The sequence below is a fragment of the Pecten maximus genome, chromosome 13, assembly GCF_902652985.1.
Source record: "Pecten maximus chromosome 13, xPecMax1.1, whole genome shotgun sequence".
Lineage (NCBI taxonomy): Eukaryota > Metazoa > Mollusca > Bivalvia > Pectinida > Pectinidae > Pecten > Pecten maximus.
Genome location: NC_047027.1, coordinates 31,177,172 through 31,194,248, shown reverse-complemented (window position 1 = coordinate 31,194,248; position 17,077 = coordinate 31,177,172). Strand labels below are relative to the sequence as shown.

The 17,077-nt window shown below is 35.0% G+C and overlaps 3 protein-coding genes across 3 annotated transcripts; 1 reads left to right on the top strand and 2 right to left on the bottom strand.

Moving 5' to 3' along the window:
- The first annotated feature begins 4,093 nt into the window (after positions 1-4,093).
- Positions 4,094-5,816, top strand: LOC117340220 (putative nuclease HARBI1). Its single transcript, XM_033901969.1, has 2 exons — positions 4,094-4,935; positions 5,209-5,816. The coding sequence occupies exons 1-2, from the start codon at positions 4,182-4,184 to the stop codon at positions 5,580-5,582; spliced, it is 1,128 nt and encodes a 375-aa protein (XP_033757860.1). The 5' UTR covers positions 4,094-4,181; the 3' UTR covers positions 5,583-5,816.
- Positions 5,766-9,768, bottom strand: LOC117340221. Its single transcript, XM_033901970.1, has 4 exons — positions 9,631-9,768; positions 8,958-9,043; positions 8,509-8,577; positions 5,766-8,023 (listed from the first exon to the last, which is right to left on the bottom strand). The coding sequence occupies exons 1-4, from the start codon at positions 9,651-9,653 to the stop codon at positions 7,371-7,373; spliced, it is 831 nt and encodes a 276-aa protein (XP_033757861.1). The 5' UTR covers positions 9,654-9,768; the 3' UTR covers positions 5,766-7,370.
- Positions 9,769-11,690: 1,922 nt separating this feature from the next.
- On the bottom strand, positions 11,691-16,318 carry LOC117340219. The gene is made up of 4 exons (XM_033901968.1): positions 15,468-16,318; positions 14,992-15,074; positions 13,089-14,438; positions 11,691-12,806 (listed from the first exon to the last, which is right to left on the bottom strand). The coding sequence occupies exons 3-4, from the start codon at positions 14,435-14,437 to the stop codon at positions 12,083-12,085; spliced, it is 2,073 nt and encodes a 690-aa protein (XP_033757859.1). The 5' UTR covers position 14,438; positions 14,992-15,074; positions 15,468-16,318; the 3' UTR covers positions 11,691-12,082.
- Between the last annotated feature and the right edge of the window lie 759 nt (positions 16,319-17,077).

The window sequence follows — 17,077 nt, the reverse complement described above, 5'->3', positions numbered from 1 at the left end:
TAACAATTAGGAGGAAAAATGGATAATTTAACATACAATATACATTTACATAATAAAGAGATACAAGTATATATATTCAAAATCTTCTGCTGGACTTTATGAAAGACTGCACATATCCAAATACATAACTATTTACTTCCAAAGCCAAGTTTTCATTACCATATAATAACAAATTTAAATTTACATGTATATTTAAATCATTAAAATATTGGAACATTTCAGCACGAGCAGTAGCATATATTGGACATTCAAAAAAGAAATGATGCACATTTTCACAAATGTTACCACAGTTTGCACAAATAGAGTCCTCTGCCAAATTTACACGAAAAAGATCATCCTTAAGAGAACTACACTTATATCTTAATTTTGTATGTATTATATTAAACTTTCTTTCACCATAATTATAGTAGCAAGGCAGACTAGTAGAAATAGGTTGAGAGAGAGCTAGTTTGAAAGAAGAAAGAGAAATGGATTTAACATTGTCGTCTAAATTGTTCCAGTTTCTTAAGGTAGAGGGAAAGAAGGAGTTTATTGTAGAAGAGAGTCTGTAATTTGGAATTCTGAAATTGTCCTTATTTCTTAAAGGGTAAGGGTTATTATTTCCCACTGAAGGAGGTAATAAGTTAGATAGATAACTTGGAGTCATATTATTTTTTATTTTATAAAGTAATTGAAGATTTCTTTTAGCTCTTCTGTCTGAAAGTGGTTCCAAAGATGTTTCAAAATATAAAAATTCTTTTCTTGTATAAGATGGTAGACCAGTTATTATTCTAGCTGCTTCAAGCTGAGCCCGCTCTAACTTTTCTGAGTCAGCTTGAGAGCATCCGCCCCAAACCTCACATGCATATTCCAGAACAGGTAAAATAAATGACTTATAAATTCTTAAAAGAGCATCACGCTTTAACATATATTTAATTTTCCTTAAAACATTTATTTTTTTCATTACTGATTTGTATATCTCATCAACGTGGTCAGACCATTTAGCATTTGAATTAAATATTACTCCAAGATGTCTATGTAAACTACTAAAATTTAAAAAGGTTCCATCAAAAATTAAATCAAGATTTTCTTCAATATTGTCGGAGTTTGATATAAAAATTATCTCAGTTTTATTAGGATTAAAAGAAACAAGCCAAGTTTTTGCCCACTGATTTAATTTTTCTAAATCTCTGTTTAAAACTAATTCAATTTCTCGGCATGAAGAAGACGACTTTATAAGAGAAGTGTCATCAGCAAATAAACGTGCTGTTGACTCAAGTTCATCAGCTATGTCATTAATATATATTAAAAAAAGAAGAGGTCCTAGAATTGAGCCCTGGGGAACTCCAGCCATTATCATACCAGCATCAGAAGATGAACTGTTAATATATACTTTTTGTTGTCTGTTACATAAATAGTTTTCTATCCAGGACAAGAGGTTACCTGAAATACCATATGAATTTAACTTTGTTAGGAGACCTTTGTGCCAGACTCTGTCAAAGGCTTTCGAAATGTCACAGAAAATCATACAAGTATGTTTCTTTTCTTCTAGATTTAGACAAATGTTATGATAAATTTCAATTAGTTGGTATACTGCTGAATTTCCAGGCATAAATCCTGCTTGAAACCGATAAAATAATGCATTTTCAAAAAAATAATTATACAAGTGCTTAAAAATAACCCTTTCTAACACTTTCCCAACAGTAGAGAGAAGAGATATGGGACGATAATTTGATATAGAATGCCTATCTCCTTTTTTAAAGAGGGGCATAACTTTAGCTGTTTTCCATATATTTGGAAAAATACAAGTAGATAAAGAAAAATTAAAAAGAAGTTCAAGGGGTTTACAAACTGTATATGCTGTGTATTTAAGCATATGATGACTTATACCATCTTCACCTGAGGCTTTTCCAAGCTTTAAATTTTTTAAAACATCACAAATTTCATTAGAAGTAACTAATAAGGAATTTAAAGAGCTGTTAGTTTTTGGCTCTAAGACAGGCACTTCACTATTATTATCATCAATATTAGTAATACTACAAAAATATTCATTTAATAAATTTGACTTGTCTTTATCATCGACAGATATATGACCAGTGTTTGGGTCTATAAGAGTAGGGATAGACTCTGTCCCTGAATTATTTATAAGTCTCTTTATTAGCTTCCAATAGTTTTTAGGATCTCCTGAATAATAATAATCAATAAGATCACCTACATTATCATAAAATGATGTTCTTGCAAATTTTTTCATGTTATTTACCTTATTCCTCTGTCGTTTAAAAATTGTTATGTCCCTTGGATGCTTGGAATTTATTGCTATTTTCCTCAACCTATCACGTATTCTCATATTTTTTCTCAAATCAGAATTCATCCATTGCTTATCTTTGGGCCTAATAGTAACTTCTTTATTTGGTATACATGTATTAGCAAAATCAAGGAAAACTTTGGAAAACTCTACACTGGCAGAATCTGCTGATTTGCAATTTGTAAAAAGAGTGTTCTGAGAAGATGTCGACATCATAAACACATATGTCGACATAATTCGAAAAATGTGTCCAGTTATTTACTTAATTGCCGAGATAAATGCCGTGAGAACTACAGGTAAGTCGGAAACTCGACTTTATATCGTGTTTGTGCTCGGATATTTGTTTATGATGTCGACATCTTCTCTGAAATATGTCGACATCTTTAAGTCGTAAGTCGGCAACTCGATGGCAGAAATATGCCACCATAGTTTCCCTTTTATGAAATTTTATCTCATTTAATAAAGAAACTCGGGCAGTATCAATTCTATTCTGTGATTTATAATTTAAAATAATCAACAATGATTGTCAGGAATGACTAGATATATAGTCATTCTATCTCTGACAATACTGTCACCAGAATCGCACTACTAGGTAGTGATTGAAGGAATATAATGTCTTTAATAATGTGAGAACACTAATCCTAGAGTATATGCTAACTTACACCAATAACAGTATAACAATTAATTAATATTTACAGTGAATGATCTGAGTAATCAGTCCCTCTAATACTATAAGGACGCTACCCTCAAAGTATTAGTTAAACTAATAATAACAATAATGATACTAGAACAATAAATTAGTAAAGATTTACAAGTATAGGGATGCTCTGCGAATCAGTCCCTCTAACTTACTACGTAGACAGCTTGAAAGGCGATATAAACATCAGAACCCTTCGGATTATCTAATACTATGAGAACACTAATCTCAAAGTATTAGCTAGCCTAATAATAGTTCATAGTTCATAGTATTCGACGTCCTTGTAAGCTTGTGGCTTCTGTTGACGCATCTTCATGGTTGTACACTCATTTGCAGGTTGCGCAGAGGACACGTATACAACTTTTATATATATACATTAGTAGCAAGAAGGTAAAAACTTTACTGGATGATTGACCCAATGCCTATTGAGCCTAGATTTTAAAGTATTTAGGGACGGGGAATCTACTACTGGTGTGGGAAGTCGATTCCATGTATTTACAATCCTATTTTTAAAAGCTTGTCCCCTAATATTAGTGTTGTACCTAATCTTTTTAAGTTTTTTGGAATTCCCTCTAGTATTGAGGTTATCAAGCGTAGGTATTACTTGTTGGTTAGATATGTCCAAATTGTTAATCAGTTTATAGGTTTAAACCATGTCTGCTCTTAATCTCCTATATTCAAGTGATGGAAGTCCCAGATGACGCAGGCGTTCTGGATATGATAGATCTTTTAGTGATGGAACTAATTTAGTGGCCCTTCTTTGGATGTTTTCTAGAGACATTTTATAGGTGACCATGTAGTGATATTTGTTTCTAAATAGGGGCGTACTAGTGACTTGTAAAGGTTTAGAAACATTTCTACATTTATACAACTAAAGGTCTTGAATATTAGGCCCAAATTTCTGTTTGCCTTTTTGACTACTGTGTTTACTTGCTCACTGAATTTCCGCGTTGTCGAAGTCGGAACTATAAACGCGGTATATAAAGCACACCGACACCGCTTACATCATCGGAAAGGTCATGGTCGGCGTTCTATTTTTGTCGTCTGCTCGGCATGGTTTTTAGCTCTCTGGACGGAGTCCAGGGCTGCATTCGATTCGGTAACTCTACTGACGCGAGATACACAAGTGCGCATGCGCATTTATGTATACTCCTAATTTCGAATCGAATACGCCGGGTCGTGTAACTCGAGTAAACAAATATGGCGTCCAATGCTATCACAGCTCTTGTCATAAGCATTATTGACGATTTACTCGATCTGGACGATGAGGTTGACGATGATTTCAACGTGGCTATGGCATTTACGAAGCTACGAAGGGATTCACCGAAGGTTTTTGGGTTTGTAGAGGATGTAGTGCCACAATACTGCGATAGAGACTTTCGACGAGATTTTCGCATTAGCAGGAATACATTTGAAAGATTATCAGTTGAACTAACGCCACAAATTGAATACAGAGAAAGGTCTGATGGTAAAGAAGGTCTTTCTGTCAGAAAGCAGATACTGATTTATTTGTGGTACATTAGCAACCAAGACAGCATGCGCGAAATTAGTAGGCTATTTGGAACCTCGCCATCAACAGTACACCGGTGTGTAAGGAGAGTGTCGGAAGCCTTGAGCAACATTCGTCACAAGATTATTCAGTGGCCAGATTTTGAGGGACAAACGTTGATATCTGAAGCAATTGAAGATAAAGTCGGCATTCCAAACGTCATAGGATTTATAGATGGCACCCACATAAGGCTGACGAAAGTACCAAGTAACGACACAGATTATGTTAATCGAAAAGGGTATCCTTCAATCGTCTTGCAGCTGATCGTAGATGATAGCCTCCTAATAAGAGATTGCTATGTGGGCTGGCCAGGATCGACGCATGACGCACGGGTTTATCGCAACTCGCCAATATACCATGCACTGCAGAGAGGTCATATCATTGAAGGAAACAACTTCATAATAGGTAATATCTTTTTTTTCCCCAATAATTCATAAATTTGTGCTATAAACTTTCATGAAAAACTTAGTTCAAATTATACTCACTTGTTAAATAATGTTTTAAGAAAATATATTGATTACAATTTGTTCTCCTTACAGATAAATTTCTACAGACATGTTTATAGTTATGATATTTGTATGTTTTCAGTACAAGAACGAAACTATTCTGGATGCCCTTGAAATTTTAATCTTGATTAAAATTGTTCAAATAAGTTAAATTTTGTTACATTTTTTATAGGTGATGGCGCATACCCCCTGTCCAGGTTTTTGATGACACCTTTCAGAGATTGTGGAAGATTAACTGCTGCCCAGAAACATTACAACCGTACAGTGTCGTCGATCAGACAAACAGTTGAACGAGCAATAGGACATATCAAAGGAAGGTTTCGTAGACTGCGAGATGTATACTGTGAAGATATCGAAGATGTCTGTCATTTAATTGTATCAGCTTGTGTATTGCACAATGTGTGTGTGCTGTGTGATGATGGTGTAGCAGACTACCTTGATGGTAATATGGCAAACAATATTGTGAATAACTATCCTCCTGTATTTCCAAACACCACTGCAGGTATTAACAAGAGGAACCAACTTGTCCAGTTATTGTCTTCTTAGGACACACTCAATACCAAAATCTATTTACTGTGCAAGGATTATTCGCCAAGTTTTTGCATGTTAATGACATTCATTTTTTGTATAAATGCTTAAGACAAATTCCAGACAAATAAAGAATATATGTCTGTGTGGAATTGTAGCTTTATGCACTATAACATGCTGCAATTGAACATTTCAACAATAACACTGTATTTTGAAACAAAATTGATTTATTAAAATGATAAATCTTCATAACAACACGTTTTCATCTTTAAAACAAGTTTGACAAGTACCATGATACTTGGTACTGATTGGTACTGTCAGTGGTATGTGGGGCATGATAGCAACAGATTGCAAGATGTTTTTTTTTTTTTTTTAATTATTAAAGATTTTTTTTTTTATTTTTTTTTTTTTTATTATTTATTCATTTAATCTGCTGGTTATTGCATGCCTCTTTTATTTCCTTTAAGAGTAATTTAGCTTTTCTCTGCTAGGCGCATCATGCCCCACTTACCTAATATTTGGCACAATGAAAAAATACTTTACTTAAGTAGTTGGTATAAAACATAAAATTAAATGGTCAACAAGGGATAATAAAATATAAGAATGTTACATGTATGTGTGACTATTGCATAGTGAAATATTTTCTTCACTTTCAGAACACAAAACTACGGACAATGTAAACTTAATCATTGAACAGATCAGAATTACAGTGTATATAATTTGCAAATAATTCAGACAATGTTTTGCAACTAACAAGTAGCAAACAAACAAGTGATCTAACAAGTTGCTTTTGCCATTTTATGACACTGGATTTAGCCTTAATTTTTTTCTTCCAATACAGAGGAGTGCAAGCCAGATGGCCATGGCCAACTGTAAGCTTGTCTATGATTTGCTAACATACTTCTTGGCAGTGAATCAATTATGTCATGACAAAATGTAACCCTTCCACAGAGATCATTCAACAAATTTGCCCACCACATCTTTTCATTTTCTTCAAATATGTTTGCTCTACCCTCAATAAATTTGATTGCTGGAATTTCCAAAAGCAACAATACATGATCTTGGCTGAGACTTGAACAGCGACTTTGACTGTATGCTACCAACTCGGGTAAGCTGGACAGGTGGTGTACCAGCAGGTGCAGAGAAGAAGAAACTTCTACCCCAACAAATTGGATTTGGCGCAAGTGTTGCAAGGCCCCCAATTCTATAGCTTGACATATTTTAGCAACTGTAGCGTAGTGCTTTAAAACACAAGCATGGTTTTGAGATTCTACATTGAAGTCATCCAGAATTTTCAGAAATGTTAAGTTTTGCATAGCAACTAATGTGTTGACTTCCAGATATTGCTGTGTTATACAAAAGGATTCCTTGTTTCTGAAGACAATCTTTCTAAAATGTCTATTCACCATGGTTAACCGAGAACAATCCTCTGGTGATAAATATGACAGAATTTCAGCTACAATTTCTTCTGGAAGATCCAAAATATCTCTGTAATAAAATTAAAGCCTTCTAGTAACAATTCATATTGTATACACAGCACATTTAAGATGTGAGAGGCATCAAAATATATCTCTTGTTGCAGAAAATACTCATACAATGTACAATATATACACACTCTTAGCAGACAGACAGGACAAACACTATATGCCCAGTCACCCCGGGAAATAATCATTAAAGCATAGGTGGATACTACAGAGCCCATCTCTAGTTTATGAAAAAATATATAAAAAATAGTAATTATGTGAACTGTGTAAATATGTATTCCTGCTAGACTGCTAATAAATGAGTACCAACTAATTTCTCTCACTAATTTGGTTGGTTATGTTTGTTTTCAAGTACACCCAAAAACCTTTCAAGTAATTTGACTTTCTCATCATGCATTGCTTTCATTGTCTGTATTCTATCATCTTGCCTTTTTTCCCACCTTTCCAGATATTCCGAGTTTGGACTTTGAGCAGATTGTCGGGTTGTTCGGACTTTCCTTTTCTTACTCTTTATGGTGACAGGACTCTGTTCATCTTCTGAACCAAAACTAGCAAGGGTCTTTGTGGGTCTTGTTCCCGCTTTGCAGCCATACACCGTGTCAAACTCATCGTAAAACCTACATCTTTTCTTATCATTGCCGCTCTGTTCATTGTGATCTTTTGTCGCCCGATAATCTCTTTTCATCGCCTTGAATTTATTGTTACACTGGTCTCCATTAACACGAACATTGCTCAACAACATTCTTTCTGCTATTCTTCCCCAAAGAGTTTTATGATTTGTTGAACCTTGGAATAGACTGTCCATTTCTATTCTAGTGTCTAGAAGAAGTCTGGCCTCTGTTTCACTCCATATCTTCGGTGACAAAGTGATCTCATTAGACTGTGATGGGGTAGTAACTGGAGAAGTGCTAGGAGTAGCAACTGGAGTGCTAGGAGTAGCAACTTGAGTGCTAACAGTCGATGTTGCTGAACTCTCTGCAAATATAAATACAGTAATGCAAAATACAATTACGATAAATTACAAGGCCATCAGGAGAATTACAATCTACGACTGGATGTGAATTAATTATAAGCTAGACAAGAGTTTTCTTTGATGTAGGTCAAAGGTCAAAATATAGGTCAGAGTGACCTACTTTTGGTACATGACACCCTGTCTCCACTAGGTGAAACTGTGGCCCATGTAAGAAGTTCCAGTTACAAGTAGTGTTGGAGATGGAGTCATGGACAAGCTTTTATGCAAAAGGATGGACAGACACACAAAAGAAAAATATAGCCCCCTCCCACAGGTACCAGTGGGGGACTAATTAGGTGTGATCAAACATGATATCAAATGCACTAATTTATAAAATCCTTCAGGTATCCATACATTTTTTCTTTTAAATTATCTAAGGGAAATAATAAAAACCTTGTCTCAAAGTTTTAAGATATAAAATTATAGAATTATATAATTAGTAGCTTACCACATGCAATGTCTGACTCTCTCACTAAAGTTATGAGCTGTTCTGTCGCTGCCCCACGTACAACCTGATCTATAAACAAACAAAAGTAAATGATGACTTTTATATATCATACTATGTCAGCTGAGTGTTGAAAATCACAAACCCTCTCGTCGGAGGGGTTTGGGAAGCATAGTGAAGAAAAAATCTTTGTATAATAGAACAGGGGGAAAACATATTCTTGTCGAGTACCCCTACAGGAATCGAAACTGGGTCTATGGCTGGATAATCCACAGCTTTACCGACTGAGCTAAAGAAACATGCTCCGTCACCTGAGAGTGACAGAGACCATATTTAATACTATATATACAACCACAGTGACCCGCTCCTTTTACATAAGTGTTTCCAATTTTTAAATTTTTAAAGCCATATATAATTTATTATTATCATTGTATATGTATGCTTATTGTTACCTGTTGAATTCAGTCTTATGATTAGTTCTTCCTCCACCTGGACCTGGTATTGTTTCCCATCATAATCCACATTCACGGTCTTCAGACTGTCCAAACAAAAAGAAATACAAATGAAGTCTTGTTACACAGTAAACTTGATCTTTTTGCTACTGTATGCTACACATTTCCTACTGAAATTGTATGTTAGTGTAACCGTTCAGACAAGAAGTCTATAAGCTAAAAATATTCTGTGTCCGAAATATTATCAGAAATTAAACCAGTTTTAAAAATGGCATGTTAACATCGCTATCTCACAGATTAAATGAGTTGACATAATACTGACAATGTTTTCTCTCATAATGGAGTTGACATTATTCCCGAGTGTAGTTTATTTACGATAAAATCGAGCAAAACACATGGGCATGTCTAGTCTTATATTAAAAAACAGCCAGAAATACATATATTAAGTACATGTGAGCAAAACATTTCCGATTGTTACATGCCATGATGCGGTTGATCAGTCGACAATATTTTCAGCGTCAAAATCAGTATTTTAAACACAAAATCTTATCGGTTATAACTTTAAATGTATCTTAAATACCATCTGTCAATTTTAAAAACTTTCCTTTGTAATAGTTTGGTCATACAAACCGACACTATGAAAATATTTACATTTTAGGACTACGCAACTTACACTTTCGGTCTACTGTCAGCCATTTTGATTCTTCTTTACTCCTCGGTAAACGGGGAGTATACTCTTGACCCTTGACCTCTATCCTCGGGTCATATTCGATGCATTCGATTCGCACTCGAGTCTACTCTCAACACTCGAGTCATCGAAACGAACACAGCCAAGGAGAGCTTACGCAGTCATTCTCATGTTTTTGCCGGAAGTAGAATTATTAAAATGTTGTGGACAGAGGATATCAGAAACAGTGGGACTGTCAGAATGGATTTCAAGACACATGATTGGGGTCGACACGAACTAGATTTGACAAGAAATTTGAGTTGTTAAATGTTTTCATTTTCGAGTAATCGTCAATTTACGGTGTCATTTTGGACATACTCGGTGTCACAGGGACATGCCGAACGTTATTCTGAGGAGTTATGAGGCAAAGTTCCTGTATCAACTCACTGTAATGTGTATATAGTAATGTGCTGCAACACACGTATCCCTGTGCCGCTGCAAAAATTTGCTGCTATGCGTGTTACTTTATACACATTATGTCGTCTGCTACAGTGTATACGTCCCTGGCAAACACTGATATGAAACATTGCTATGTATTCTTAGTAGTATCCTTGAAAGCATGGGAATGGAGCCCTATCTCCAGAGCTATTACTTAGTGATGAAATCTGTCCCGTTACCTAGTGTACAGCATTAAATCACTGATAACTGTTGATAAATGTGTTTTGGGTATAAAGTGTACCTTGTGTAAATATGGTAAATATCAGAAAACTTGTGATAATTTAAATCAAAGGAGTAGATGCATTAAGGGCCATTTTTGGCCCCATCTTAGATCTTTTCAATTTTTATACTGTGCATACATGGATATATAAGATTTATAAAAAATGCAGTTTTAAAGAATTTTAACTTCACGTTGCCTAGCAACAGACCTGGAAACCCACCTTGTTTATACAGTATATCATACAATCTATTTACACATTTTAGTGATATTGAAATATGTATTACAACATCTTATATTAGTTGTTAGTTCGAAATGCTTTATACATTCCACTGAATATTGTTTAGTTTTAAAATACACTTTGATGTGACCAAACATGTTTTTGAGTTTCCTAGCAACGCATTAACAACGACAGTTTCTCCATAGCAACGGTATATGATTTCTATCATAATGGGCACAGAAAGTGCATGTTTGATGCTTGAAGATGATTGATGAAAGTACAGTAAATATAAAGGTAGCAGAGACAACATATAATTGATATTTCGGTGCAACCATTTCTTGTCTTAGCAACCAAATGTTCCCATAACAATGGTACATGAAACATGTAACAATGGAGACAATGGGGTTGGATATTACAAGTTATAGATAAAGATACAAATACCAATATCAAACAAAGGATGGAAAGAAAATATTGATTATTTTTAAATATGGTTTGTTTCTATCTTATTGTATTGGTACGTATTATATTTGTCAGTTTACTGATAAAACAAAGAACAATTAAAATTCAGTTTCAATTTTACAATTTAATCAATATACCCGTAATCAATAACCCTTGCGATCCAGGTAAATCGTAAAGGATATAAAACAAAACATCAAAATGTTCATGTGATAAAAACAATATTTAAGAAACAAAATTCAATAACAGAAGGAATCGTCACCTGAGATATAATGCATCCTTCTTTACTTCTGCTGTTAGACTGTGTAACCAGTTACCTTTAAGTATCCGTGGTAGTGCCACGTTCTCATCTCATGGTAATTAGATTAAGTAACATTTTAAATACAAAATTAAGAAACCATTCTTGTACAATTTGTACTTTAAAAAGTGAATTGCTTTTGTTAACAATACTGATTACCAACGTTGTATATGTTGTAAAGAATCATGAACTGATTGTTAACATGCCTCTTAATTTGAATCTAGTAGTTTTATTTGGATAAACATTTTCTGTCGGAACAGAAAAACATCAATATTCATGCATACTCTGAAATGTATTCATTTCTTCGTGACTCTAACAGATAATAGTAACAACAACACACACACCCTTCCCCTCCCCTCCCCCAACACAAGCACACACCCTTTACAACACACACATTCTATCTCCCACCCTGATATCCCTCTATGGCTCTCAATTTAGCCAATATCATCACCGTCTCCTTGTATATTGAGAGTCACAAGTAAGTACAATTGTGTGTAACAATGTAATACACCATACGCATGGTCTTTCTCTGTGCAAACGGGCCAGTAGAAATGGAAATTGCAGAAAGCAAGGAACTTACATGGGAAATATATTGGAGGGAAATGAACACTACAAATTGAATATCAATAACTGTTTACATTTTGGAAGAAAAATAACACAAGTTGCAGTGGAGGCATTTAGTAAATGATTAATAATATTTAACCTGAACTGTTCAATAATTACAATGTGCATCAAACATAAATAATGATGAAGTGTGTCCTAAACTTCTTCACTCCTCTGTGTTGTTGTCCTCATCATCACTTTCATCAACATTGAGTGGCTCTGGTGTATGGCTGGCATCTTGTAAATATTGTGTCCAGTCCTTGCTAAAGTCAAAAGTTTTGTCCAAATGACGTGCAAATCCCAAATACCACACAACTGATGCAACATGAGAACAGGTCCCAACTACTCTGGCCCCAGCACGACATTTACAGTACCATCCCTGCACAGTACACTCATCGAAAAACACCCACAGTTGGTACGTTTTAGAGTTAATATGTCTGCTCTGTATCTTGGCACTGATGAGGTTAGCATCTACTTTGCAAACACATACATCATAACCTCCTGTGTCACTCATGTGCTCCTGTGTGTATGCCCTTGCTAATTTCAACTGGTACACACCGAGTGTCAAGTTCCTCAGGTCTTCTTCTGTCATAACAGGGAATGTAATGTCGCTACTGTCCATCCTCTGCCACTTACTTGGTCTATTGACAAGACCATCTCGGTCTACTCTTTCCTGGAGTTCGTTCTGTTTCCTTGATAGATACAACATCTTTGTTCCAATGAGTTGGTCTGTCTCTGCATCGCCAGTGCTAATTGGTTTACAGTATTTGTTGCAAATTGCACACACAATTCTTACGATATCGCCAACGTATGGAATCTGTGAGTTAGGCAGCACACGATCCAGATATTTCCAGGTTTTTAACCGTCCATTAACAGCTTCTACCACCCACCTGAAAGATAGTAATTTGGTACATTTCTAATTTGACTGATACAAACAGTGTAACAATGTACAATATTTGGAATCAGCTATATCAAAGGAAGTTTTATTTGAACTTTGTCAACTTCTTCTTTATAGATTAGTTCATGAAAATCAATTGCTAAAATTAAACTTTAGTATCTGCTATTCTCACTGTGGGTTTATTTGAACCAGCTAAGATATTATACATTGATGAGTTATATACATTTAATTCAGTAAAGCTAGTGAAGTGTCCATCAAAAACAGGATATCTTACCTTATTTTTGTAACAAGTCGGGAAGCGTTGCTTTCTCCAACTGTGTGCTGTTGTTTTTGTTTCGAAAAAGATGGCATCTCTGTTTGGATTCCTAGTTGTTTCAGGAGGTCGAGAGAATCCCTAAATCCTCTATCAACCACAAATACATCGTTTTCCTGAATCCACTCCTTGATCTCTTCAATATTAGCATTTAAAATCTGATTCAGGATGCTGGCGTCATTGTTTTTTGAATCTCCAAAGTAAGGTCCCAACACGCTTACTATGTAACCTGTTGTTGTGACGAACATCATAGGTTTCACCAATGGACGGTGTTTATGCATGCTGTAGCTTCTTCTTTGAAACATGAACTGGCCACTCTTTTGAATATAAATATAGGTGCCATCAATCACAAGAATGGCTGGTTCCATTAGTCCTCCAAACAATGTCTGGGCTAGTGGTCTTGTATGATTCGAGATGACATCCTGTCGACTTACATGCTGAAAGCCAAGATTTGGTGGAACAAAGTCTTTCATTAGTGCCGTCCTTGCCGATGATATTGCACGTCGAATGGAATCTTTACCAATGTTGAACACTGTTGATAGAAGCTTGTTTGACATGCCACTCTTTAGTTTAGTAAGAAAGATCCCGACACATGATTTAATGCTCCTGTTTTTTGAAGATCGTACTGAACCAGTAAAGTGAACACATAAATCATTAAAATGCTGAACACTGAGTCCAGTTAAGGTAATGAAATCTTCATCTGAAAGAGCATGTGGTGAGTCGAAATCAATACGTTTGCTTTGTTGGGCATTTGCTACATCTCTAATGTTAGAAATCAAAGCAAGTATTTCAGTACGATTTAGTGAAGATAAGTCACTTTTTAAAGTGATGTTTTCACATGCCTCGTTTCCCAATAAACCATCCTCAATATGATGAGTACAACATCTTGCTCCAAAAGGTACCAGAATACCTTTTCTCAGAAAGAGGTTGTATTTTGCGTCACGAGATATTACCACTAGTTTCTTTGGGTAGGTATTACAAACAATACATTTTTTGTGGCTGCTTCCTGTGGATGGTATTGGAAGTGTTATATTCCGTGGTGACAGAAGGGTTTTCTTTGCAGATTTATCACAATGTGCTTCAAATGGAGGGGGATGTTGATCGATGTGTGTACGACGCTGTAGAACTGAACGATGACATGACATGCGACATTTTCCACAAATAACATCTTCTTCTTTTGTTTGTATCATGAAAGTCTTTAACATATATTTTCTCAGTGTAGTGTTTTCCTTTCCTTTCGTGGAGCGTCTGTCACCAGGCTTTGTTCTCTTAGAACAAACAACACACCGAAATTCTCCTTTTCCGGGCATCCTAAACAACAGAATAAACATGTAGATAACAGTCATATATAATAAAATGTCATGAAAATAGGCAACCAAACGACGTCTGGGCATGCGTTTATTGTTCAAAAAATAACTATGAAACTTTTGCGCTGAAATACGTTTTGGTTCAGGTACTATGTGTGTGTATGTGTATCAGTAAGGGTGTGTGTGCGCTCTCGTGCGCGCTTGAGTGTGTGTGCCATTTAATAAATGTCTGAGGGTGTGTCCGTATGTGTTGTGTACAAATCGTCTGCTGACTTACTGCACTGACATTTCACATGAATAAAAGGTCCGGGGCCCTAGATCGCGGTTCTGCATTACAATGTATTTTATTGATGGCCGGCGATCGACGTTGGTAAATATATATATGTACATGTTATATACAAAGCTCAAAGCTGCGTACAGCTGTTCCTTGTTTTTCTGTGTACGTCAACTAAAACGACAGTAAACTCTCCATAGTCTGAATTATCTCTAACTCAAGACCCAAGGCTAAATATTCTATATTTAAAAGTACTGAATTATGACATCCGAAAAACACTTACCTATCACTTCAAAACTATCCAGGCACCGTCCCTTCTCTCTCATATCAATGGCATCTTCGCTCTGCTCTCATATTACTTGCATCCTAAAAAGAAAAATATTTTGATTAGATTGTTTGGTTTTCACCATAACAAATATGTTTAGCATTTTTTTTTAATGAATTGCCTGTATCTTTGAGGGTTTTAAACTGCTAGTCCCATACAAAACCACTTTTGAGGGTTTCTTTGAATTGATCATTGTTTACCTTTGCATTCATACTGACTGTGTAATTATGTTCATACCTATTTCATTTAGTTATATTAAGCTGTTGCATGAATAAATAAATAGAGCATAATGATAAAATGCTTACAAACGTAGGTTTGAAACTAAGAACAAATCAGAAAAAAATGTGCTTACTCCAAAGAACAAATAATTAAGCAATTTAAAGCACTGACAAAAATATTAAATTAATTCAGTTACGACATCATGAAAAACTTACATGCAACTTGAAGTCCATCCATTGCCAACATGATAATTGATATCGGGGTCCTTCATTTTATTGGCATCCTTAAAAGAAAAATGTGTATTATCAATTTTGGCTCAAATACAGCTTTTGTTTTTGTAAAAATACTAATCATAAAATATTTAAGCGCCCAAAATAATTGTTCCTTAAATAATGATGGAAAAAATAAAAATGATCGGAGCGTGATTTGAACCCCATAATATGCAAAAAGTTGGTCGAGGGCCCGTGGCTCTAACCGTTACACCATGCCGCCGTTACGTAATGTTCATGATTTCTTAAACAGTATTCTCTCAAACTAAAAATAAAACGATGCGTCAGTCGATGTTATGTCAATGATTCTACCCAAAGTTTAATACTATTCTAGTCTTTTATATGTTGGAATATTTACTCATCTGGTGTTATTTATTTTTATTGATGAACCACGTTGTATCAAATGTAATGGTCGGCATATCATTGTCCAACGATAAATCATAGGCCGATAAAATCTATTTTTAGACCAATAACTAAAATCCTTCACGGTAAATACTCAAGTATTCAGTTGTTTTGCTTTGGAAATATATTTTACATCGTGTATTATTATATTGATAATTAGATCTACTGAAAACTTCTGATCAGAACAACAGCAGTACCGACAATACATATCTTTATTTGATTTTACAATGAACGTCTGCTCAGCTTACATTGTAAACAAAACACTGCGCTGGAATCGAAGAGAATGACACATACAGTAGCCTACAGTAGGCATAACAAGCGTTTGTATAATGTTCATGTACAGATCACTTTTACATATTACAACATACAATTTACCTGTCAGATGATGTGTAGATAGGCTTAACTTCTATGATATGTAGATCTTGCAAACAGCTCCTTGACTTTCCAACGTAGGTTCTTAAAAGCTTCTAATAGCAACGCGAAAGAGGATCGCAGGTTGAGTTTTTGTGGATAGATTTTGTGATTTTAAAATCGCAAGCGGATGAAATTTGTCTATCGTATTTCTTTTTTTATTTGATAAAATAAACGCAAGCCAACTCATCAACCAGAATTTTTTTTTATGAAGATTTAAAACATTCTACAGTGATCCCGACCAGCTACTAGTTTGCTGTCGGTAGATACGGTTACGCTGGGCAACGTCAAAGCTGCAATTTGTTATGCAAATCGGTAGCAAATTTCGAAGGGTTTTGCTATTTTTTAATACCTCCCCAAGCATGTACCAAAAAAATTTTGAACCTCACAGACAATATACCTACTTTGTCCTAAATCTTAAATATAAAATTGGTACACCCTTGGGGAGGTAATTAAAACTTCCTTCAAAGTTACAAAACATAGTAAAAATCTGCAGTTTTTTGTAAACGTGACGTTTTCCCGCGAAATTTATGACGTCATCGCGAGCGTCTCAAGTATATTTTTTATTGATTTTCAAATGACTAGATGTTAAATAACATAAATGACTACCTTATTAAAGTATTTTTCAACAATTTAAAAGATATATTTTTGGGGCCAAATTTGAGCCATAGTGCATCTACTCCTTTGGAGAGAGTATAGGTTTCTAATTGATTATAGTCATATGCATATATTTTGATGATTTG